This window comes from Lacerta agilis, chromosome 13 (genome assembly GCF_009819535.1).
Source record: "Lacerta agilis isolate rLacAgi1 chromosome 13, rLacAgi1.pri, whole genome shotgun sequence".
Lineage (NCBI taxonomy): Eukaryota > Metazoa > Chordata > Lepidosauria > Squamata > Lacertidae > Lacerta > Lacerta agilis.
In genome coordinates this window covers 14,895,677-14,921,946 of record NC_046324.1, presented here as the reverse complement: position 1 = coordinate 14,921,946, position 26,270 = coordinate 14,895,677, and the positions used below count along the sequence as shown (strand labels likewise).

The window sequence follows — 26,270 nt, the reverse complement described above, 5'->3', positions numbered from 1 at the left end:
CTGTTGCTATTCATGAATTATTGCTAACATACAAAACGCAAAAATTCCTGCAGAAAAATTAAGCACTACAAGGATATCTGGAGAAGATTCCATTTTGCTGCGTTTTTCACCCGACGCCAGTGACTGTTGCAGGTCTAGAGACTCCGATATCCCTTCTGTGTCCCCTCACTTTCCTTCAAATGCAAACACTTGCCAAGGGTGCCAGCTCAACACATTCAGCTCCCTGGGCGTGAGCATGAGAGAACCCAGCTCAACACATTCTGCTCCCTGGGCGTGAGCATGAGAGAACCAGTTCAGCGGTTAGAATAAAGAGGCAGGAAACAGACCAGAAATGTGGATTTATGCAGCTGAACTGGCTGGCAAGGAGTATTTTGAGGGTGCTTCCTATGATGTTGCCTTGGGTGGGATTTGATGCTGCTTTGAAATCAATGTCTGGTTTGGGTACTTGCCTGCTCTGCCCACCCTGTCAAGGACATAAGAAGGGCCTGCTAGATCAGGCCAATGGCCCATTTCGTTCCACCATCCTGTTCTCACAGTGGCCAACCAGGTGCCCAGAGGAAGCCTGCAAGCAGGACCTACACGCCAGAGCACTCTCCCCCCCCCCCTGTGATTTCTAGCAACTGATATTCGGAGCCATTACTGCTTCTGCCTGTGATGGCTGAGTATAGCCGTCATGACCAGTAGCCATTGTCCTCCATTGATTTATCTAATCTTCAGAAGCCATCCATGTTTGGAGCACATTCCATAGTTTTTAACTGTGCACTGCGTAAAGAACCTGAAAAATGCCACTGACAAACCGTTTCCATATAGTAAAAAGCAACTGGGATAGCCAAAAGGAGTGTTTATTTTTGTGAATACCAAAGTTAAGCCAGTGAACAAATAATATTAGACATCTTTGGTTAATGTAGCAGCAGTGGAATCGGCTACAGAGGACCGTATCCATCTGCCGCAACCATCACCCACAGCTATGCTCCCCCTAGGACATGCATTTATAACCAAAGTACTAGCAAAACAGGAATGCTAGCAGTTCATTCTTTACAAATATTAAATACAAAATAAAAACATTTGGTAAGTTTCAGTGAACAAGAAAAAAAAGTTCCAAAATCTTTATTACACACTGTACAAAAAATATATATATTGCACTTTTAGATCAGGTAATAAATATATACAAAAGTATATTACATGTTTTAATTTAAAAATGGTATAAACAAACAAGACCCACGGCTGATTTAAAAAGCTTGGGCAGCCAAAGTCAATCATTTTAAAGTTAAATGCAGGCTCTCTGCACTCCTGCTGACACCAATGTGTCAAAAGGGACAGTTTATATGGGTAGAATCAAGTGGTAAAAGTAACACAGCCATCCTTAAAAACTTGCGCTTCTCTGAATTTTGCAGTGCAGTTCTCCAGCTTAATAATGTGTACAGAAAAATACACAGCACACTGGGGTAAAGAATCCATAAAAATGCACACATTACTGAAATTAACAAAAAAGAAGTGTCAGTTGGGAGAAGTCTGCACTAAAACACATGAATTTTTATGATGGTGGTTTTTGTTTTTGTTTAAAATGCAAACAAATGCAGAAATGTAGAAAACTGAACTTGGAAAAACAAGAGAAACCGAAACCGAGAGGCTCACCCATTTCTTACAAGCTCCTCTCTGTGAGCCACCATGTTGGTGCAGTTCTGCTAAAGTTCTGCTAAAAAATGTTCGGCCTAACACGATGTGGAAACCAGGCCACTGTATTGTTCTATCTGCAGGGGGTCTCCCCCCCCCCCTGCATTTTGAACCTTCAAATATGCAATTCTCCCACCTGGAAAAAACTTTACCTCTTGATTCTACTGACTGCTAATTGGCCCAAGGTGTTTAGCCTCCATTTCATTACACTGAGTGGGTATATATCGCTTTTCTTGCTGTCAGCAAAGGCCATGGTTTACCCACGTGAAAGGTTTTCTGTACAGCAGCAGTAGTTGAATTAGCAGTGAGGCAAAACCACGGTGCATTAATTTTTCCTCCAACACCCTCTGGAAAGAAACAAAATCTCTGCTGTTTCTTTTCTGGCCCATCAGCACAGGGCCCAGTTCAACCAAATTTGCCTTTGGGCATTTACTCAAGAGCACAGGAGTTGCAAATAAAAAGCAAGCCAGTGAAAACTGAAAAGAGCAATAACATTTTCTTTTTCTACTAGAGGCTTAACAGTATCAAAACAGCCCTGATGGAGGCTATCATCTATCTTGCATTCTGCTTAGTGACCAGTCAGATACCTCCTGGCAAACATTCAAGCAGGGCACAAAGGCACCAGGCTATCCGTGCCGTTCATTTCTCTGTGTCACATATTCAATGGTACACTGCCTCTGAGCCTGGAGGTTCTACAGTGCTTTCCATGCACTCCTTACCTAACCTCTCAAAGGAGAGTCTCAAAATGCAGATAGCTGTCTTCATTATATGCAACTCCCAAAGAGCGGTGTAATACCAAATTGATTTGGGTCAGCAGACAATCATAGAACTGAGCAAGCAAATGGTGGGGTGGGGGGTAGAGGTTAGCATGTTGTAATTTGATGGGGGAGACCTAGGTTTACATCCCCAATCAGCCATGCAGCAGGACTGCAAAGACGTACCGGTAAGTCAGTGGAACTTAATATTGACTGCACATGTTTCACTTGCAAAAGATGCTGGGGTTTACCGAGAGATCTATAATCAGCCAAAATGCAACCTTTAACTTACCATAAGAAATAGAAAAAAAGAAAGAAAAAAGAAAAATGTTTCATCATTTAAACTGCTAGGATGAAGAAGGAACCTTGTCAAAGGAAAGGAAATAAGTACCCAGCCTTTGATTTTCACCCCCCTCTCTGCCAATCCTAACAAAATAGAAAATTCTTTCCAGTGGCACCTTAGAGACCAACTGAGTTTGTTCTTGGTATGAGCTTTCGTGTGCATGCACACTTCTTCAGTTATCGACTATGGCAGACCAACACGGCTACCCACCTGTAACTGTCACAATCCTGAAAGCCACATTATTCATTTGCCAGAGCAAGGAAGCTCCATCAGCTGTACTGGCAGGTGATGTCAGTCCTGGGGGAGCACTCCCTTCATCCCCATTCCTGGTCCATTATGCCTGTGCTCTGCCATGACTTTGTCACTTTGTGCCGTGAATTTGCCTTATCCCCTCACATAAGCCAGCGGACAGCAAATTCCATGGGTGCTTCGTTCCTCTCCTAAAATAATGCCAATCAATTTCACTGGGAGCCTCCTGTCTATCCACTTTGCATAATTTTATAAACATTGGGGGGGGGCAGGCAATGTGGTACCCCCCCAGTTGTTGGACTCCAGTTCCCATCAGTAGCAACCAGTATGGCCAATGATGGCAGTTGCGATGCAACATTCAGGATGTTGCAAGTTACCTAGCTCTCTTCTGCCATGTCCCTCTTACAGTGCAGCTCAATAAATATATTGTCTACCCAGATGGAGTTCAATGGGACTTACTCCCAGGTAAGTGGGGTTATGATTGCAGCCCCCCTTTTCTAAATTAAGGGCCTTTAAGCCTTCCTTCATAAGAAAAATATTTTGACCTCTTGATCATTTGTGCTTCCCCACCCCATGGTACTTTTCCCAGCTCCAGATTTTCCTTTTTGAGACGGGCCGACCAGAATGGTATACATTATTTCAAATGTGGCTGCATTTATTTATATTTTCATATTGTTTGTATTTTTTTTCCAGAATCAAAAACTGGCTTCTTGGCAGGCTTTGCACACATAATTTGCACGGCAGAAAAGAGCTACTTGAGGTTGTAGTTTTGCAAATTTACTAGCATGCAATCACTAAATGTATGATAGTCGGGATGAATGGAAACAAATTGAAACTGATACTTAACATATGTCTGTCTCAATGAAGAACAGCTCTTTCTGTTTTGTTTGGTTCCTCCCCCCCGCCCCACCTCTTTCTTTCTTTCCAATGACTGCAAAAGTATATAGGAGGTTTCTTCAAGGGCAATTCAACCTGACAGGCACCCTTGGCCCAGAGAAACACTCTCATTTCTCATCTGACCAAGCAGAAGGAGAAACTTCTCAGACCCCAAACGCAAATTCCAAGCTCCCATGTAGAAACCCTCTTGCATCCAGTTTTCACATTCAATGAATCGTGTTCTGGCTTTGATCACATTCCCGCAAGGCTGAAGCAGACGTTTGGGGAACCCGCCCCCCTGCCCCAAATGACGCCTCGTCGATTAGAAAACAGTCCCATAGCAGGTCTGAAAACCATCATGTCAGGTACATTGCCTTTTACTGCAGGCGCTTAAATGAAGGAAGGAAAGCAAAATGGGGATCCGTTCGACAGCTAATCTCAATAAAACAAGACCTGTGACAATGTCCTTTTCTCAAATGCTAAGGAAATGCAGCCTCTGGGGGGGGGGAATATTACAGCTACAGATGGCTGAATCCATATATTTTGAGAATTGCACTGATGTGGATCAAACCAGAAAGGCAACAAGCAGATATGAGTTGTCACTGCATTTCAGTGTTTTTGGAATAGTTGTCAACAATCGCTAAACTCGAATCGTCTTTATGCGGCAGGGAGCATTACTTGATAGCCAAAGAATCACTTGCAACCCCATTAAAACTGATGTTTCCAATACCATTAAAGCTTAGGTTGCAACAGAGCTGTTGCCCAGTGGTTAGGAGACGAGGAGAGAAAATGGAGAACCCTGCTTGGACTATCCATAGCATGTTCTTTTCATCCATTTCCCCTTCCCCGCCACATGTTCTTGGTTAATTGTCTATATTGTCCAGAGCAAGGCTGCATTGAAACAACATTCTCTTCATGCGGTATCTTCACTGCGACATCATGAACTTCCCACAGAAGGATAATGCTCTTCACATGACTGACAACACCTTTGTTTGTAGATGTCTATCATGCATAATTTTAGCTGCTTTACAAATGTACAGTAGTGAGTTGTATCCTTGCATTCGCCTTCTGAAAAATACATTGAAATGCAACAAGAATGAAAAAGGGCAGTTACAGCATCTCATCTCGGGCAAATGCGAACGTGAGACCTAGATAATGTTCACATCCTTTCTCCTTCCCTCTCAGGTCTTGCACAACAACACTATGGGCAGAATAATCTGCAGGCTGCTCTGAACGAGTTGCATTCAACGGCCAGGGGTCCAGTCCGTTGCACTAACGTCAGCCTATCTCGGGAGTTGTTTTGCATTTTAGTTCTTCAGAATCGAACCCTTTGCCGAACTGGGGCACGCCAATGTCGCACTATTGTATTGTATGGGAGGGTGGGGTTTGGTTGATGGCTTATCATGTTCATTACGGAACTAAGAGTTCAGCGCCACTGTCTACATGCAATTGCCACAAGCGACCGGCGAGTTCAAAAATGGAAATAAACGTTTACATACTGTCACAAGAAGTGACATTGCAGTGTTTCCAGGTCACTGGTCTCTTCCTCCAGGCGCACGACGGATCTCCTACAGGCCTCTTATTTCTCCTGTGTATGCAGCTGACTTGCCGTGATTGGAATCCGCTTCCACAATCTACTGTGCACGGTCGCCAAGGGCCCGCCCTCCAATACACGTCACATTTGTCTGTAGAGCAGTTTCTTCTCATCAATGGCCTGCAGAAAGATGGGGTAGGTGGGAGAAAAGCCCCCAATAAAATGTTGTTTGAGGCTGAATCTGATGGCCGATGTTATTTAGGACGTAACGTCACTGCAAACGTACTAGAAGCCTGCAGGCAAAATAATCCTCTGCATAGTTCCAGGTCAGTATGTGAAATTCAGTCTCACAACAACCACTCTGGTTCTGAGCTGTCATTGGTAGAATTCCCCTTTCAGTTGGGGCAGTCCTATCATGAGCCATGCTGGGCAAAAGTGACTCAGGTGGTAGATTGTGGCGGCAGCGGCCTGTTCCCCTCACAGAACTACAAATCCCATAGTTTCCTGGGAAGAGGGATTGCTTGTTAAACTGGTATGGGAATTGCAGCTCTTTGAGGCAAACAGAGTCTCCTAACAACTCCAGGCAGGAACTTCTCTTAAGAGCCTTTTTGGTTGAAGGGTAGGGTAAAAATGTGCAAATAGATAATCCACAGCCTGGAGTTTTGTTTTATTTCTGCCACAACCCCACTACAAACAATAAATCCTACCATGTTGTTGGGCAAATTTTGACATTTACCCCAACCCCCATCTTCCTCCATGTTAAAATACAGAAGGTATTGGGGTCAAGTGGATTTTCGTAGAAGAGCAGTAGCATCTACTCAGCTGGTGTGGCAATACGGGCACGATTCCAGACTTTTGACTTGCCCTACCTGGCTTGCCGGGGACGTGGGTAGCTCTGTGGGTTAAACCACAGAGCCTAGGGCTTGCCGATCGGAAGGTTGGTGGTTTGAATCCCTGCGACAGGATGAGCTCCTGTTGCTCGGTCCCTGCTCCTGCCAACCTAGCAGTTCAAAAGCACGTTAAAGTGCAAGTAGATAAATAGGGACCGCTCCGGCGGGAAGGTAAACGGCGTTTCCGTGTGCTGTTCTGGTTCGCCAGAAGCGGCTTAGTCATGCTGGCCACATGACCTGGAAGCTGTATGCCAGCTCCCTTGGCCAATAAAGCGAGATAAGCGCCGCAACCCCAGAGTTGTCCATGACTGGACCTAATGGCCAGGAGTCCCTTTACCCTGGCTTGCCACGATTTGTCCTGAGGGCAGAGAACATGCAAGCACACACCCACAGCTTTGTTATCTCCCTGTGATTACTAAGATGAAAAACAGCAATGGTTCAGCCACTGGTGGCCAAGCAGGCAATCCTATGTCCTGCTTCTTGCCCCCGAATGTATCATGTGCCCCCTCCTCATGAGGTTTCTCAAGCACTGCTCTTCATTAGATCCAGAAATAAACTGGCCTGGTGGTGATGATTTATTCAGCTTCCTCCCAAATGAGCTCAGAGCAGCAAACACAACAATAATAAAACTTACTTTCTTTTAAAAACAAAAACAAGTGATCACAGAGTTGCCAGGGAACAGTGCCTCCTGCCATCAAATGCCTCGGTAAACAGGAATGCTCTTAAATTTCTAAATTTACATTTAAGTGTGTCAGATGTTCTGTCTCCGCTTTTACAATTTCCCTGGAAGTTTGCTTACCTCTGCAGTAACACTGGCAGCCAAATCACAGGAGAACATCCACAGTCCTTCTGATGTTGACCAGGTCTACTTTGGATGGCCAGTGGAGAACTACAAAGAGCCTGGCTAGAATCTGCTCTGCCAGGCTGGAAAAATCTTGACTGTACCTTGTGGTTCTGGAGATAGCCATACTCTGAGAGATGTCGGGCAAGAGCCCTAGGTCATCCTGGCAGATGCCAGGAGATTGGAGACCCAAGAAAGCAGCTGTACTTGCCTTCACGCATGTCAGAATGCAGGGGTGGGGGACTCTTTTCAGTCTGTTGGTCACATTCACTTCTGGTCGGCTTTCTGAGGACCACATTCCAGTGGTGGGCAGGGCCAGAGGTGAAAGTAGGCAAAACAAAGAACTTGTACAGTCGGCTCATTTCTACACTCCCTCTATTCCACATCCACGCAAGAGACAGCTATAATCAGAGTTCAATGAGATATCCCAGCCTGGCAAAAAAACTCAAGGAAGGTGTGAAGCAAGGGCAGCGAGGGATGTGGTCTGGGAAGAATCCCGGGGTCAGAGAGAGAGAGAGAGGCCTGGAGGCTGCATTTGGCCTTCCAGTCTCAGATTTCTGTTTAACTACTGATGCTTTGAGAGTTAATTTTACTGTGTACAGTGGTACCTTGGTTCACGAACGGCTTAGTTGTTGAACAAATCGGCTCCTGGACACCGCAAACCCAGAAGAAGAAGAAGAAGAAGAAGAAGAAGAAGAAGAAGAAGAAGAAGAAGAAGAAGAATTTGGATTTGATATCCCGCTTTATCACTACCCGAAGGAGTCTCAAAGCGGTTAACATTCACCTTTCCCTTCCTCCCCACAACAAACACTCTGTGAGGTGAGTGGGGCTGAGAGACTTCAAAGAAGTGTGACTAGCCCAAGGTCACCCAGCAGCTGCATGTGGAGGAGCGGAGACGCGAACCTGGTTCCCCAGATTACGAGTCTACCGCTCTTAACCACTACACCACACTGGCTCTCAGAAGTAAGTGTTCCGGTTTGTGAACATCCGACGCGCTTCCGATTGAGCGCAGGAAGCTCCTGCAGCCAATCGGAAGCCGTACCTTCGGTTTCGAACGGTTTCGGGAGTCAAATGGACTCCCAGAACGGATTAAGTTCGAGAACCAAGGTACCACTGTTCTAATATATTCTAATAGATTATTGAATGTTACTTTATTTGATGTAAGGTGTTCAATTTCAAAGTTATGTTTTATTATGGCTTTATTGTGACTTTTTGTATTGGGTCAGATTACTGTAAGGTGTGTGTTCTTTGTTGTGAATTTTGTTGCTGCATAGTAATATAGAAAGGTGGTATACAAATTAAAAGTGAAATGAAATGAAATGAAATTTCCAGCTTCTGTCGTTGCTCCAGCTCTTGGAGGATAGCCTGCTGCTAACAGAAGAAGAAGAAGAAAAGGCTCCCATTCTGATTTAGGAGTGGTTGTTATGGCAAGCAGCAGCCATAACCTAACTGAACATCAAAGGGGCAGCGCAAGGGTGGCGAGATGGGGGCAGCCGCTGACCCAGAACTTCCCAGCAGCATCTGTTAAAAATAATGTGCAATGCGACATCTGCTGGAAGTGTTAAAAGTGGTAAAGGGCCATTCCTATCGGATGGCAACTGTACCTGCTCTTTTCATCGCACAGTGAGTTCGATACCACGGATCCGTTCCAATGCTGACACTGAACAAGGCGATGCTGCAAGCCTACTCTGCGACCTTTGCATTGGCCTGCGCACTGAAAGGAAGGAAGGGGATAAACAGTTAGAGATGCAGAGATCTGCACCTCCCAGTACGGGATGCAAACAGTTAAACCTTGTGTGGCAAGTAGGTACCCACTGGGGCTGGTGAGGTGGAAGACAGGGAGCCCAGCAGCAGGTGCAGCCAGAGGCTAAGAGTCAATGACAGGTGATGACGACTAGTTGTAGTTTTATCCCCATCCTCCTCCCCTGCCGAATTCTACAAGGGCGACACTGGGGAGGAGAAAAGCAGACAGGCAAGGCCACCCCCCCCCCCCCGGACTTGACATAGGACAGGCATAGGCAAACTCAGCCCTCCAGATGTTTTGAGACTACAATTCCCATCATCCCTGACCACTAGTACTGTTAGTTAGGGATGATGGGATTTGTAGTCCCAAAACATCTGGAGGGCCAAGTTTGCCTATGCCTGACGTAGGACATAGGTAAGAAAGCACATCAGGCCAATGGGCCATGTAGCTTAGTGTCGTCTGGCCTACTCTGGCTGGCAGCGGTGCTCCAGGGTGCCAGGCAGGAGTCTTTCCTTGGGACCTTTTGCATGTGAAGTCTAATGAGTTAAAGGTAAATGTAAAGGACCCCTGGATGGTTAAGTCCAGTCAAAGGCGGCTATGGGGTGTGGCGCTCATCTTACTTTCAGGCTGAGGGAGCCGCCGTTTGTCTGTAGACAGCTTTCTGGGTCATGTGGCCAGCATGACTGAACAGTTTCTGGCAGAACGGAACACCGTGATGAGTGCCAGAGCGCATAGAAATGCCGTTTACCTTCCTGCCGCAGCGGTGTCTATTTATCTACTTGCACTGGCATGCGTTCCAACTGCTAGGTTGGCAGGAACTGGGACAGAGCAACTGGAGCTCACTCCATCGCGGGGATTCGAACCGCCAACCTTCCGATCGGCAAGCCCAAGAGGCTCAGTGGTTTAGACCACAGCGCCACCCGTATCCTGGTACTAATGAGCTATGGCTTTTCCGTATGAGTGTTCTTGACGGTCTCTTTACTTCCAATAACAGAAGTGAATGGCTGCAATTCACTCATGGTGGGAGGGACCTAACCTGAACCTGGAGAAATGTCACAATAGCAATGTGGCTTGCCCTTCCATTGCTAACAGTAACACCTTGGGTTGGTGCATTGTGGCACTGGGTACAAACCTATTCCCTTCTGCATGCAAAGCAGATGCCTCACCCTTCCTACCTAGCCTGATATCGTCCACTCTGGCTGGAAGTGACCCTCAGTTGGAGAAAGGTCTTTCCCATCACCTGGCCAGGGTTTGCACCAGAAGTCTTCTGTTTGCAGAGCATCATCCACTCCGCCATTGACTGACAGTTCTATCCCTCCCACAGCACAGCCTCTCGCTACTGTTCCAGGAGAAGCCCAGGGAAGGGTTGTTCTTTTTCTCTCCCCCCTCCCCGCACCCCCCCCCACGCTGGGCTCTTGCTGTCACAATTAATTCAACAGCAAAATTAGAAGTCAAATATTTGGCTGCGGTTTCCATGGTGTGGTGTTATGTTATGATTAGCGCTGAAAAAATATTTCAGCAGAGTATCTCATCAAAGTAGCTGAAACAAAAGATAATAATAATCTTGGCACGGCTTGCCATCTAAGCACTTGGCTGCTCAGAGGGGAGTTCTCACGGGATGGAGCCAAACGCTCCAAGTCGCTGAGTAAGGCCCCTGGACAGCCACTCATTTTTTTGCAGCGGCACGTCTAGTTGCTCCCCCGCTCTCCAAACGGCCAGCTGCAAAGCACCGTGGCCAACAGATACTGTGCAAAAGCCCACCTGTCTTTCGGCTCTCTGGCTGAGAACCAGGGAGCTACACAGCACCGCTCAGAAGGCCCAGGTTTGTGTCAAGGGCTGCCGGCTGCTGAACACCCAGAATAAAGGTCCTGGCTCAAATTTTCCGTGTGCCTTTTACAAATGCAACATGAGAATGGGCCTTTTCCAGTGGTGGCTCCCTGCTTGTAGAGTGCTCTCCCCAGAAAGGCTCACCTGGCGCAATCATTTCTCATCTTTAGGCACAAAGCTAAAACCCTTCTCTTTCGTCAGGCCTTTGGGTATTGATTATCAATGTTGGGTGGGACGTTTTAATCCAGCTTCTAAAAAAACGGAATTGTCTTTTAGATTCTTTAGGTTTTTAAATGCTGGTTTAAATATACTGACGTTGACATCCTATGCCCTTTTAAAATGTGTTGTGTTGTGGAATGGGTTGTCTTTTCTGTTTTTTATATTGAGATTTTATGCTGTGAACTGCCCTGAGATCAATGGGTATAGGTAAAGGTAAAGGGACCCCTGACCATTAGGTCCAGTCACGGACAACTCTAGGGTTGCGGCGCTCATCTCGCTTTATTGGCCAAGGGAGCGCAGTATACAAATTTATATAATACTAATACAGCGGACCCTCTGGATACGAATTAAATTCGTTCCGGGGGTCCGTACTTACCCTGAAAAGTCCATAAATGGAGGTGCCACGTGGCATGATAGAGTGCTTCTGCGCATGCGCGCGGGACGTTTGCTGCATGCGCAACCCGAAGGTTACATATACAGAGCGGTACGTAACTCAAGGGTCCACTGTACTAATAATAATTATGTGTTTGTTTCTTTGTTTATATTGTAAGATGGCTTTAATTACCAACATCATTTTAATCTTCTTATAAACCTCTTCTGATGTTTTTTCTTTTACAAACAAGCAGTGTATAGGAAATAAACAATAACACATTATTATTATTATTATTATTATTATTATTATTATTTTTAAAAAGCAGTTTTCAAAATCCATAGAAGTTGGGGGAAATACCTGCGTTAGTTGCTATCTACTAGCCTAATGTTCCTCATAGGGCTGATGTGAAGATTGTACACAGCCGCAAGTATCTTGAAGGAATGTTGAGATGTAATGGCGTTTAAGGTATCTGGCTCCCTTCCTCCTGAATCTCACCATGCTTTGAGTCTGGCTTTGAGTGTTGGACTAGGACCTGGGAGGCCAGGGTTTGAATCCCCACTCAGCCACGAAGCTCACCGGGTGTCCTTGGGCCAGTCACCGTCTCTTAGCCTAACCTACCTCACAGGGTTGTTGTGAGGATGAAATGGGGAGGAGGTGAACCATGTAATAAATTAAATAAAATATTCCCAAACTTTTACCTTAGTGTGAGTTGGTCAAATGCCTGGGTTCGAAGCTGCTACCTAAACACGTAATGTATCATTGCTTGCCTTTTCCTGGGATGACTACTTACCTCCCCCCACCCCACTTTCCCCAATCCTTGATCCATTTTTTTCTGCTGAAACGCGCTGGGATTGTGCCTGTTGATGTATTATATTATTATTATTTTTTGGTCCATCCTGTTTAATTTCCTTTAAAGAAATCCTCAAAGAAACAAAACACAACTGCTAAAATACAATAAAATGAATGCGTATGAGGCGTTTCTGCTGGGCCGTATTCAATGAGGCTTATGTAGGAAACCTGACTGGAGGCTGTGTGGTGGGTGTAGACTGAAGTCCATCTCTTTATGAGTCAGTCAACGGGTAATTAATTACCTGGCCCCATGGATGAATAAGCCATTCCGTACACGAATGCCCCACACAAGGTTTCCTTTCCAAAGGATGCTCTTTGTGCGCGCAAGCAGACAGAGGCAACGTTACAGCAGTACCGTTGGCTCTGACTTGCTTGCAGATTCTCTGCCGGTGGCGGAACCCGTCGCCACATGAAGCCGAGCACTCGGACCAGGCACTCGTCGTCCATCTGCAGAGAGAAAATGTTAAAGCAGGAACAAAAATGCAGAAGTAACAATAGCCACATCATAACAGGGAGCGGGAGAGCACTATGGGCTATCTGTTGTGACTTCAGATGTTAGGGTGGCTAATGTCCATGGCAGCTATATATGGTAAATCCATGATACCTATTGGCTATATGGAAGCTCAGATTCACAGGCCACATCAACACCACATATTTAAAGCACTATCCTACCATTTTAACCAGTCTGGGAGCTGTCATTTGCCAACGGTGATGAGTGTTGATAGAAGGCCCCTCTTCCCCCCACAGAGCTACAATTCCCAGGCAAGTTTTACAATCAATTCTTCTTCACAGGGAGCTCTGGGAACTGTAGCTCTCTGAGAGAGGAATGGGTGCCTCCTAACAACTCCTGGCACCCTAATAAACTACAGTTCCCAGGATTCTTTGGGGGGTGGGGTGGGGTGGGGAAGCCATTTAAAGTGGCACCACAGTGCTTTAAATGTATGCCGATGGTGTGGCCTATGACTCTGAATACCAGTTGCTGGGGAGAGGACTACTGCACTTCCTTTCCCACCTGTGGGCTTCTCAGAGGCATCTGGCTGGAAGTGATGCAAACCAGACGCTGGACTCGACTGGGTTTCCATCTGATCCAGTGGAGCTTCTTCTGCCAGATCATTAGCACACCAAGGACCTGTGGCCCAACTGTATGCCACAGTGCCAGAAATATGGTTTAAACGGCTGTACATGCAATGCTGTACAAGTAAGGCTGTGTGTGAGTGAGTGTGTGTGTGTGTGCTTATGTCTACTTGTTGAATGACCAGCACATTTAAACAGCACTGGTGTTTTGCTGGGAGAGGCAGTGGCTGCAGTTTTCTGAAGGTAGCTGCACTGCGTTCATTGGGGTGGAGTGGGGAGGCCAAGTGATGAGTTTGTGGCAGCATCAGGCAGGTTTGCACACACCTGCAGGGCCACCGTGACCAACCCAGATTTCCCTGGACCTCGCTGTGTTGCCTTGCCCAGTCCCATCCCGGCAATGAGCAGTGCTGCTACCAGGATGCTGCTGCTGCCAGCATCACTCTGATTGCCCCAATGCACCGCTGCTGCATTTAAATCTGGTCGAATCTGCTCCTGGTTTCTCACTGCAGTGCATTCTGCTCTCTCAATGGCTATTAGCCACAGAGGTTAAGAAAATGGAATATCCATGCTAATAAATAAATACTAATACTGCCGCTATTAGATGGACTCTTGATTGGATATCATCATCATCATCATCATCATCATCATTAATCAATTGCCTTCCCTACACATCTCAAGTTAATGTACAAAGTGCAATAAAAACAGCTAAACACAGTTACAGGCAGCACATAAAATAACAGCAGGTAAATTTAACACAATACCAAGTAAGGACACCAGTGGCAGAGACCTTTTCATCCAGCTAGGAAAGATTGTCAATGTAGCAAACAGGGGTGGACTCATCTGTCAATTTTTCATTTCTCATTTTACCAATGTTAAATTCTGCTTCTCATGAAAAATTGCCAGCAGCATTTCATTGTGCATTTCTTCCAACACACATTTTTGTATGCAATTTTGCGAAACGAACACTTTCTCCCCATTATGTGTTTTTTTTGCATGTTACTTTCATTTGGATATTCATTTTCATGCACGCTTTCCCCTAACATAACCATTTTTTTTGGTACTATTTGTTGTTGTTGTTGTTGAACTGCTTTGCAAAATGCAGAGAACACAAATTTTGAAAGGTGGCTGTGTGCTGTGGTTCACATATTGTTTTGGGAATTGTTAAGTGGGTACGTTTGCATGAAAATGTGAACCAAGCCTAATTTCTCCTGCACCCCTCCTAGCTAGGTACCAAGGGCAAACGTTCTCTTGCCAGAGCTAATATTAGCTGTAGGTAAGGGGGCTGTTACTGAGAGCACAGCAGGGGAGGAAAGGGTAAAACGTCTCTTCTCTGTGTGCCGCAGTCCGGCCTGCTGTGACTGTTTTGTATAAAACCTTGATGTGGTTGCAAAAGACATGCTTAATATCTCGTGCAGTTTGGCCCTCCCTTTGTGTAGTGAGAAAACACCCAGAACTGATCTGAACTGAGCCTGGTTTACCGTTTCTCACAGCTTTGAGACACAAAATATGAATGGCATATTAAAATTCAACTTGGCTGAGGCTCTGCTGGAAACATTCAGCAGGGGGAGGGGCGACCCGACAGGGATTTGTCCCACTTCACCTGCGGTGTTAGTCCAATTTCCTCCTGGCTGCACAATTTTCATGACATATGTATATATCTGCAGACTGAATGCTGGGTCCTGCTGTCAGTCTTCCCATTTCCTCCCATGCTTAAGTTTATCTGGCTACCCTCTTCTTCTAAAATTGTTTTAAGCAGCACATTTGTTTATCCATTTGTCCTCTACCCTATTTAAAAACAGCACTACAGATGCTTTTAAACCGCCTGAAAAATTGCTCTGGGCATTGGCAGGCAGGGGTGGGTTTCCGACTTCACTGGCACTAGCCAGTGCATACTTTCCAAAAGCAGATCTTCTCCATTAATGGTCCACCATAATTAAAACCAGCTTTTTAAGAGCCCAAATTGGACCTTGTCAACAATGCAGTGAAGTTCCCTTTTCTACCCTTAACACAATACACATGCACCCCATATTCTCTTGGTGGCATCTCTAATATTTTGCGCCCCCCCCCCACAAAAAACCCCATTTGGAATTAATATTAAGGTTCATCCATCATTTTTCTGAAGGTTGCAACTCCCTGGTGATCTTCAGGTGCTTGACAAAGACCACTCTATTCCAGCAGACATTTTAAGGAAATGTTGATTAAGCAGTATCTGTCTGTCTGTCTGTCTGTCTGTCTATCTATCTATCTATCTATCTATCTATCTATCTATCTATCTAATCTATCTATTTATCTAATAAAGGAAGTTCAAACACAAACGTTGTTTGATAGTAAACAAAAAAAAATTGAAACACAAATAAATGACCTTTGGAAAAAATGATTTAAAAAAAAGTAGATAAAATACTGGAAGAAACAAGAAATGGGAAGTGCATACCCTTTCGTGTAAAAAGGAAAATGAATTAATCTGAGACATTTGGGTTGGGAGATTGGGAAAATACTGCCTAACAGAAAGCAGATCAATTGGATGTCAGTCTAGAATGAATATTTTGAATAAATTCTTTTAGAAAGACAGAAAATCAGAAGTCCTTTTTATTTTTCCTCTTTTCCATTTTTTTCTGTTCTGTTCTCTTTTTTTGTTTTCCTTTGGTGTTTTCTCTTTCTCTCTCTGTTTTTGTTTTTATTTAGATTAATCTCTGTCATTCATTGTATTGTGAAAAAGCTTTAATAAAATCATTAAAAAAGGAAGTGTATACCTGGCAGGACAATCGTGGGTGTTGCAGGACTGGTAATTCACAGTTGGCTTCTGACTCTCGTCACACAATGTCAGGTTCACTTCTTGCTCCTTCGCACCCACACACAGCAGCTTTCGGAACTGGGTTCCCGAGTTCCCACAAGTAGCAGAGCAAGTATTCCAGTTGCCAAGCTCCCATCTATATTCTATTAGAAGCAGGAGAGAAAGCAACAGGTAAGCAAGAGTATAAGCTACAGGTTGCACCTCAAACATAATGTCAGCTTTGTTGGGTATATGAGCAACCTTGCATGCCTCCAGTCAGCAGAGGGCAGGGTTGGAATTAATAGATAGGGAAAATACACTTTGTGGTTTCCTGCCCAACTCTCTCTCCTTGCACACCCCCTTAAGAAATAGTCATGAAATTAGCTTCCACCATGTAGATTCAGAATCGAAACCATCCTTGTAAATAGGAAGAAACTGTAAGCAAAGATTTTACTAATGGAACCTCTGTGTTTTATTTACCCTTTTAAGTGATGCTGCTGATGTGAGAATGAGACGGGATGGGGGGTGGTGATGGGACTGGATAGGTTCAACTTCCAAGCTTTTAACTGCTATAAACTATCAACCAATCGTTGATAGAGCCAGTGTGGTGTAGTGGTTAAGAGCGGTAGACTTGTAATCTGGGGAACCGGGTTCACTTCCCCGCTCCTCCAAATGCAGCTGCTGGGTGACCTTGGGCTAGTCACACTTCTCTGAAGTCTCTCAGCCCCACTCACCTCACAGAGTGTTTGTTGTGGGGGAGGAAGGGAAAGGAGAATGTTAGCCGCTTTGAGACTCCTTCGGGTAGTGAAAAGTGGGGTATCAAATGCAAACTCTTCTTCTTCTTCTTCTTCTTCTTCTTCTTCTTCTTCTTCTTCTTCTTCTTCTTCTTCTTTTTTAAAAACCCAGAATGCTTTGGGATATACTGAGTCAAGACAACAGTCTCCCAAGTCCAGGTCCATCTTCTCTATAAACAGCTGTCCAAGTTATCAGATGCAAGTCCTCCAAGGTCTTTTCTATCCTTGCCAGATGAGGTCCTCCTTGGTATACATGCCAAGAACTGAACTCATAATCTTTCCATTCAAAGATGCCGTTTAACCTACTACTAAAGCAGTGCCCCTGAAGACGCCCTAAAAAGTGGGCATGAACCTTCACTGAACAGGCCCCTTCAGAGAACATTAGTGTGATCTAATGGCCAAACTAGATCCACGAATAGGACCTCTTGCATTTTGAAAAAAAAACTGATCAGCAGCCATGCAGAAAGCAGACTGGATCAGGACTTTGGTTCTATCACAGGGCGGGTTAGTCCTTCACAACTGCTATTTTTCCGGTTAAAATCTCACCCCTCCACCTGAAGCGTTTAGTTATTCCGTAGGGGGAAACACACAGGAACCATAAGGATATGTATGTATTTGGCCCTGCCCAGTACCATCCAGTGTGGTGGCCAGTGTCAGAGCTGTCTTCCTGAAACTGGCACCACTACACTAGACAGAACGGGGATGAGGCAGGGCAACAGCAGTTTGAATCAATGCTGGCCTGCCTTGCCCAGGTAAGGAGACCGTGTTGGATGTGGGTCCTGGAAGACCTGCTCCCTGCCTTGCAGGCCTTTCCCCACCTGGCCTGGGAGGACAGGGCTCTGATTGACTCCAGCTACAAAAGCAGAGGCTGCTGAAGAGGCCAGAGACCATCTTGGCTGTTTCTTAGTGCAGACCCAGGTCACTGAGCCTGAGCTTCCACAGCCACTGCCCGTCACGAGCCACCATTGGCAGGATTGGCAGCAACAGCAGCAGATATGTTCGTAACTTTATTCTCTTGCTAATTATGCTGTTTGAAATGTGCATTTTATATCTGATTTCCTTTGGCAAAGCTTTCTTTTGAAACGCTTAAGATAAAATTTATTTTGTTAACTTTGCTGCGCTAAATGTGCATTCCGCAGCTGACCTCAATTGTCGTGTTTTATTTTGAAATCTTCAAGATAATATTGTAGTTTCCCGTTAAATATGGTGTTTCGAACGTGTTCTCTGTGTACCTGACTTTCTTCAGTAATGTTTTCTTCTGGATTGTTTTATTCAGTGTTTATGGGACAAATCCAATCCTCTGAATGGTGCCATGGGGAGCCCCTCGATTGTTCCACACAGCCAAAACGTGGGTCTAGACAAGCAACATTTGTGGCAATGGGACCCTGTAGCATGTTGTGGGGGGATGCATGGGGTGTTTCCCTGCCACCATTTTTCTGTTCTGGACAGCTAAGGATGTAAACAGCTGTTCTTTTCCATTCTGTATCCATCGCTTGCTGCAGTTTGCCTTCTGCCAAACGCAACGTGATTTGCAGTGCTTTTTCCCCCCTGGGGGTACGCATACCCCTTAACATTTTGTGAATATAAGCATTTCAATATGAGTAGGGAAATGAGAGTACCCCTAAACATTTTTTTAAAGAAAAAAAGCATTGGTTATTTGTCTCTTTGTCTGCTATGGCAAGATTTCTTAAACTTATGCAATTTACATAATTAATTGCATAAATTACACTCCCATTTATGTTATTGTATTTCATTCATTTCAGTGCAAAGGAAACACAAAGCAAATGGGGGGAGCACAATCAATTATATATCATTTGCAGGCTGGCAGCAATGAAGAAAAGCGATTCCCATTCCAGAAGGGGGCCAAAAAAGCAAATTTCTGCTCCCATTTCTTAGTTTGTCGAAATTCTCTGACACCCCTATGTATCACATACATACCCCCTACTGGAGCACATCGTCGTATCACCATAACCAGCTAGCATCATCACATTACTTCTTTTATTTTAAAAAATCTGGATTAGTTTAATAACTGTCTACTAAAACAAAAACATTGCTCCCTTATTAATTCTGTGCATTAGGGAGTGACAGTCTCCAGCAAAAAGCCCCTTTAAAAAAAACTGGGTTACATTTCAAAATGATCCCACCCTGCCCCCTTTCAGACATAATTTAGAAGATGAAGTACTATGCAATGTTGACAGATTTCTATGCAAGCACAGAAGTCGCAAGGTTGCCTTTTCTTTTCCTTTTTTTTGGTGAGGGGGGTTGGGAGTTGGTCCCGTAACATCCAAGAATAATTGATCGCTCCCAGCTGTGTCCACAGTCTCATTCCCGCAGCACATAATGAATTCTTTAACTTATTGGGTTTTCAGTGATTCCTTATTACTTCTGGCTTTCTTAAAATAATACAAAAGAGCCCTTTTCAAAGCAGAAATGGTTAAAATTTACTGAGTGCGAGTGTGACTGAAATATTGTATTATATTTATTTTGCCATGAAGATACAGCATAGGGGTTCTCTCCAAACACCCACCGTGCTGCAAAAAACCACCCCGTAGCAATATTTCAGACATGTAAGGTGCTCAAATAAGGAATCTCCACGACACTATGCACGCTCTCAAGACAGCCAATGCCCAAGATTGGGAAAGAATGGGTTTTTCAGATAGTATCAGCCGCAGTCGCCTCATAAAAGAATTCAAGGACTGTACTACACGTTACTATTGTTTATGCAGACATTTTGGACTACAAATCCCATCAGTCTTAGCCAGTATGGCTAAGATTAGGCATGATTAGAGTTGTAGTCCAGGAACATCTGGAGAGCACAAAGTTGAAGAAGGCTGGTTTGCCTTTATATACAATCCAGTTTAATGACGGGGAAGGAGACACTCCTAGCCTAACAAGATCATGCCATAGAGGCTGGTCGTAATGAAGCAATTAGGAGAGAATGAGACAGAGCGAAGCCAGTCTCAATGGCAGCCCCGTCTTCTGTTTTGCCCTAACCAGGTACAGCCATTGTGGTGCCCTCCAGATGTTGCTGGACTACAGTTCCCATCATTCCTGACCATTGGCCATGGCAGCTGGGGCTAGAGGGATTTGGAGTCCAACATCTGGAGCGCATCAGGTTAGCTACCTCTACCCAAAGCTATAACACTAGGGAAGGCTCAAAATGCTCACAGCAGATTCTTGTTGCCTTATGTTGTCATTTGGTGCAAACAATAAACAATGCTTAAAGAAGGAAATATAATGAAACTTAATAATTGGGCCATGGAACCTTCAACAAACCTTCCTTCTTGACATTTACCCAGACAGACAATGGCTTGGAATTCGATGATGTCCAACATCTGTATTGTCCACCAAGCTGCTCAGAGATAATGTTCACCTCTAGGATACGTCCCCCAACCAGGCTCCTATGATCAAAGCCTTTCATTTCTTCAATTGATTGATTTTTGAAGAACCAGCGAATTGTGTTCTTCCTACTGGGATGCACAGGGCAACCTAGAAAGCAAGGGTACCGTTAGCCTATTTTCCTATGAGATTTGGATTTCTTTAAAAAACAGTCTATGAAGTTACATTTCCCAGTTATTCTCATGTGCACCATTTTGGGAGGCTAAGTTTCCCACTCAACCAACCACTTTGTTTTGGACCACATGCTCATATTCTTCCTCGTCATCCAACCATCAGCTCCAAGGCGTCAACTCATGACAAGTTGCCCCTGTTGCCACAAACTGACACCCCGCTTCCAACACCAACCAATATATTTGGGAGTCATACCTATCCGTAACAGTTCCCCAGGTACCACGCTAATGTTGGTACCAATCCCAGATGCCATGAGGACACGCTTTCTCCTACTGTTGCCGTACGATCCATTGTAAGGCTTCTGAGATCTTCGTTCTGAGAGGAAAGAGGGGTGGGGTGAAAGCATTACTTCCTGGAGCATCTCAGGAATAAGTGTTGTGGGTGATTTGGTAAAGCACACTGGTGTTTTCTTAGGAATGGTGCAGTGAACTGGATCTGCCTGTTATGATTTCAGGGTAGAGTGTATAAGAACGTAAGACTCTCATCTAGCCCAGCCCTGTCGTCTTCATCTTCCTCAGTAAAAGGTAATTAGGATTTCCTTTTCTCTCTGGGTTTCATCTGCATTATTTAAGTGACTTTGCTAACACGGACAACACAAGCACAGAGGAGAAAGCAGAAGTGTGGTTCAGGCAGAGAGTCAATGGCAGCAGCCTGATGGCACTTCTTGGTACCACTGGGCCTGATTTTGTACTTACCAGCCAATCGGAGAACGGTTGTGGCTGTGGCTTGTCCAAGAGCATTGGAGGCTGTGCAAGTGTACATTCCAGCATCTTCATGTGAAACATTCCTAAGGATTAAGGACCAATTTGCAACTGAGAACACTTGAGTTCTTGGGAAGCTTTCGTTCTTAAACCAAGTAACCTCAGGTTGGGGAAGACCTGTGGGGCAAAAATTATAATTTCAAACACAAGCTGGCACTCATTGGTCCGGTTCACATGTAACAGTAAGCCATACACCATGGCTGTATACGCACCACACATATAAAGCACGTGACTTCCCCGCAAAGAATCCTGGGAACTCTGGTTTACCCCTCACACAATCTGTTGGGAGGAAATCATGAGCGCTGGTTCTTCCTTAATGTTAAGCTAGCACACTGGTCTCTTGCTCCACAATATGAAACAGGGAGGGGACCAGGTAAGGCCATGGCTTTCCGTTACATGAGAAGTTGTCCTGCCGTTATGAGGAAAGAGCATCTTTAACATTTTTTAAAAATTACCTTTTGTAAGGTTCTCAGTTAGTTGCTCATGAGTAAGCAGCCAGGACTCCACTGATTCCTTTAAAGACTTTATTGTGCAAACTATGTACAGTGAAGAGCTAAAAAGTTCATGTATGTATCAAGCGGTGTCAGAATCCGGGAATGGCCCCTTCCGGTTCTGACCCCAACAAAAGTTTTGGAATACGAAAACCCCGCCTTCCATCCTTTCTTTTCACCCCATGATGTCTGTGGGGCGACGGAAATTGCGTTCCCCCTGTATCGCCCTCGGGACTGTGGGAGTGCTGGGACTCTCTTGCATCCCCAGAGCCTCTACTCCCTTTCCCCTGTGAACTCAGCCCCTCCTCGCTGGACGTCTCGCCGCTCCTCTCGCTACCAGAGGAGGTGCTGCTGGCAAGGTGGGACTGGGGCTCTCTGTAGCATCCGGAGAGCCCTTCCACCACCTTGCGCTGCATCGGGGACAGTTCCCTGACACCTTTCCATTACAGATCAGCACCAAACTGTTCTAAACAATTCTGTTAAGTGTCTTCCACAAAGAGGCCCGGGGAATCATATGTGCCTCCATGCCCATTTTGCAAGTAGCATGCAAGGAAATTGTATGCAGCATACGCACTCACAAATATATGTTTTACAACTTCCCATAACCCCCAAGTGACAGGAAGCTTGGCACAACTTTTTGCAGCTCAATTTGTTTGTGAGAAGGAGAAAGAATGTGTAACATTTTAGTATTGGTTGTTCTTACATACACTGCTTGAGCAGAGGGGAGCAGGCAAACCCCGCCACAGACAGTACTTTCCCCTTTATAGTGGCATCAGTTTCCCCTCAACAGCATGTATGCAGGGCCAGCCATAAAACAGAGAATTGTTATTTCTTCACTGGTTGTATTCAAGATGTTGGTTTCTTTCCTGCCATTTGGGAGAGTGATGCGGTTGCCTCAGGCCAGTGGAGTTTGTTGGGGGCAACAATAGCACATTTCTGGCCATTCTTCCTGAGCCCCTAGGCAGCCCCCACTGTTGGGAGGACAGAGCTATGGGTGCCCTGTCCTTGTTGTTGTTGTTCAGTCGTTCAGTCGTGTCCGACTCTTCGTGACCCCATGGACCAGAGCACGCCAGGCACGCCTATCCTTCACTGCCTCCCGCAGTTTGGCCAAACTCATGTTAGTAGCTTCAAGAACACTGTCCAACCATCTCATCCTCTGTCGTCCCCTTCTCCTTGTGCCCTCCATCTTTCCCAACATCAGGGTCTTTTCTAGGGATTCTTCTCTTCTCATGAGGTGGCCAAAGTACTGGAGCCTCAACTTCAGGATCTGTCCTTCTAGTGAGTACTCAGGGCTGATTTCTTTGAGAATGGATAGGTTTGATCTTCTTGCAGTCCACGGGACTCTCAAGAGTCTCCTCCAGCACCATAATTCAAAAGCATCAATTCTACGGCGATCAGCCTTCTTTATGGTCCAGCTCTCACTTCCGTACATTACTACTGGGAAAACCATAGCTTTAACTATACGGACTTTTGTCGGCAAGGTGATGTCTTTGCTTTTTAAGATGCTGTCTAGGTTTGTCATTGCTTTTCTCCCAAGAAGCAGGCGTCTTCTGATTTCGTGACTGCTGTCACCATCTGCAGTGATCATGGAACCCAAGAAAGTGGAATCTCTCACTGCCTCCATTTCTTCCCCTTCTATTTGCCAGGAGGTGATGGGACCAGTGGCCATGATCTTAGTTTTTTTGATGTTGAGCTTCAGACCATATTTTGCGCTCTCTTCTTTCACCCTCATTAAAAGGTTCTTCAATTCTTCCTCACTTTCTGCCATCAAGGTAGTATCATCAGCATATCTGAGGTTGTTGATATTTTTTCCGGCAATCTTAATTCCGGTTGGGGATTCATCCAGTCCAGCCTTTCGCATGATGTATTCTGCATATAAGTTAAATAAGCAGGGAGACAATATACAATATGCCCTGTCCAGAGCCCCCCAAACTGCCCTTGGGTGTGGTGGTGGAGGATGCCTTGACAGCCAGATTCAACCACCAGCCCAGTTGGCTTCCATACATGGAATCAAGGGGTGTCCTCTCGTCCTTTGCCTCGGGCTGCAAAATGTCTTTTACTGGTCCTGATATCCAGAAAGAGCAAAGCCTGGTCACCACTAGCCGACAATGCTCCTTCAAGCACCATCTAACCACCTGCGCCTTTAAATGTCTATTAGATAGTTACCTGTCAGGTCCGCAAGGGGGTTGCTTACGAGTAATGACAAAGTCCGTCTTGTCTTTTAACAGTTTTATTGTGTAAAACTATTTACAGTGCGGAGCTACCTAAAAACATGACTGCCTAGTCGCTCAAAGAATCTGGAAGTGCCTGCTTTCTGCTACGACCCCAACATAGGAATTTCGGCACCCTAAAGTGCCGCCTCCCCGGTCTCTTGGCCCCTCTGCGCAGCTCAGGTGATGGAAGTGGCATTTCCCCCTCAGAGCGGGTCTGCCGGACGGTGCTGGGTCTCTGAGCAACATCATGGAGCCCGCGGTCTACCTGGCTGCCCGAGGATAACTCCTCCTCCCTAGGGGAGGTGCTGGAAGAACCGCTGGGAGACGTATCACTAGATAGTGAAAGGAAGGGTTAATTAGCTAACCTGTATATATTTACCTGAATGTATTGTTAGTCCAGAAGTATAAAAGTGCCTCTGTTAAGCTTTTCTGTATGAAACCTCTCTGTAAAGCTGTGAACTCTTATCTGCATTGTACTTCTTTCTGGCAAGCTATGACTAAGAGTCTGGAGATAACAGTAGAAGGCTGACCTTGCACAGAGAGGAACTGTCTAGGTCAGAGATAGGATGGCCTTGCTGAAGTGTGCATGAACCAACTCAGGGCTAAATGTCATTTTGCCTTATATGTACAACAGGAAATGTACAACAGGAAATGTTCCTTATATGGACAAGAGGAAGATTTCTGGGGTGGGAAGAGAGCCAGAGAACTGTCTATAAGAACTGTCTGGAAATTGACTAGTTTTGTACTTGCTTGGATGTCTGAACACTGCAGTACCTCTGCATGCAGAAAATAAATCTTTCTCTCTCTGAAGCCAGCAGCCTCAGGTCTCTTTTCTGCTTCCATGTTTTCTCACCGGGCGCAACCGTGGGAACCCGTAGGGGCAAATAAGGCTCCAGATAGGAGTGGCTGGGGCTGCCTGTACCCACTGCGACCTTGCCTGGCCGCGGAGGGCAGATCCCTGACATTACCTAAACGAAAACCTAGCAATGTCATCATAAGACAACGTAGAACAGCAGCGTTCTGATTCCATTGTCCAGCATACCATGTATCCAGCGGCAGTTGGTGGGGTTGCATGGGTGGGGACCGCCTTGCTCTCCTGCTTCCCCAGTGCTGCGTGTCGCTGCTGCTTAGCAAGAGGGGGAGGCATGCGGGAACTTGGAGCTGGGACCAATCTGATGCTCCCGCCGCTGTGTCTGCACTGCCCCTTCCCTTCTTGGTAAGCGACAGCGTCTTGTGGCATTCGGAAGACGGGAGAGCAAAACAGCCCCACCAGCCACCACCGCATATATCCACCGGCTAAGGAACAGGAATATTTTGTAGAGGTACATAGGAAACTGCCTGAGGCTGAGTCAGTATACTTGTTCATCTAGATCAGCTGCTCTGAGCTATAGAAGCTCTTAGGCCGAGGACTTTTGCATTCCCTGCTGCCGTGGTCCCTTTTAACTGCGACTGAACCTGGGACCCCCTACCTGCAAACATGCGCTCTAGCAACCCTGAGCTCTGTTCCCGCTCCATGAAACCTAATTATTAAGCCAGGCTTGAACACTCTTTTTTTTTACAGGTCATTTTGCAAAATTGCTTTTTGGGCAATTTCTCCATGATCCTTGAGAGAGGAAGTTTAGCATCTAAGTCCGAAGCTTAGCACTTTTCTGTCCACACCTCAGGTTTTCTTCTCAGTATAATGTAAGCCAGACTTTTTTTTTCTTTTTTCTTTTTTTTTGGGAACTTGCTATTTTTATGGAAAATAAAAGTGTCTATCAAAAAAAGCCATCAGAGAAGCGATCAACTCTAACAGGGTTGCCAAACAAGTTAACTTAAGCAATTACTGTCTTCAACTCTAAAATCTGTTTTCTATGATTCTGTGTTTTTTTTTTCTTTTAAAGAAAAAGAAGTCAACGAATTATTTAAAAGGACAAGTGATTTAAATGGCAGGTTGTATAAATGTTGCTGAGAAACAGCTTAGCCCTACTCGGAGAAGACCTCTTGAAATTAGGAAGAGATTTTGTTTCATGCCTGAGCCCCTTTTGTGGTTGCAGCCCAAATACATTCGGCCAGCGGTTTGGCACCCTCTCATAACTTTCTCAGTTAAGAGTTAAAATTCCTTATACATGCTGCATTTTCCAAAGTTGTTCAGGAAGTGCTACACAAAGGCTAAGGAAGCAACACACATAAAGCCACAGCTAAGTGCCTTAAGTAAAAATAAGACAAGAATCAACAACACAATAATCACTGCAATCCTGTTACAGATTTTATACTTTTATGTCCAGAGACTTTGGGTACATGCACACCACACATTTAAAGAACGTGACCTCCCTTAAAGAAACCTGTAGTTTAAGGGTGATGGGAATTACAGCTCCGTGAAGGGTAAACTACAGTTCCCAAGGTCCTTTGGGGGGAAGCGATATGTACTCAGCAGTTGGTCA

The 26,270-nt window shown here is 45.3% G+C and overlaps 1 protein-coding gene across 2 annotated transcripts in view; it reads right to left on the bottom strand.

Moving 5' to 3' along the window:
• Positions 1–3,321: 3,321 nt before the first annotated feature.
• ADAMTSL3 (ADAMTS like 3) overlaps positions 3,322–26,270 on the bottom strand; it is a 267,862-nt gene continuing 244,913 nt past the window's right edge. For both annotated transcript variants that reach the window (XM_033166904.1, XM_033166905.1), the window contains exons 24-31: positions 21,078–21,260; positions 20,578–20,697; positions 20,089–20,301; positions 15,999–16,182; positions 12,417–12,621; positions 8,767–8,876; positions 5,397–5,611; positions 3,322–4,965 (exon numbers count right to left, since the gene is read on the bottom strand). In XM_033166904.1, the coding sequence (XP_033022795.1) occupies positions 4,835–4,965; positions 5,397–5,611; positions 8,767–8,876; positions 12,417–12,621; positions 15,999–16,182; positions 20,089–20,301; positions 20,578–20,697; positions 21,078–21,260 (1,361 nt within the window). In that variant the 3' untranslated portion in view covers positions 3,322–4,834. The remainder of the gene's footprint in view (positions 4,966–5,396; positions 5,612–8,766; positions 8,877–12,416; positions 12,622–15,998; positions 16,183–20,088; positions 20,302–20,577; positions 20,698–21,077; positions 21,261–26,270) is intronic.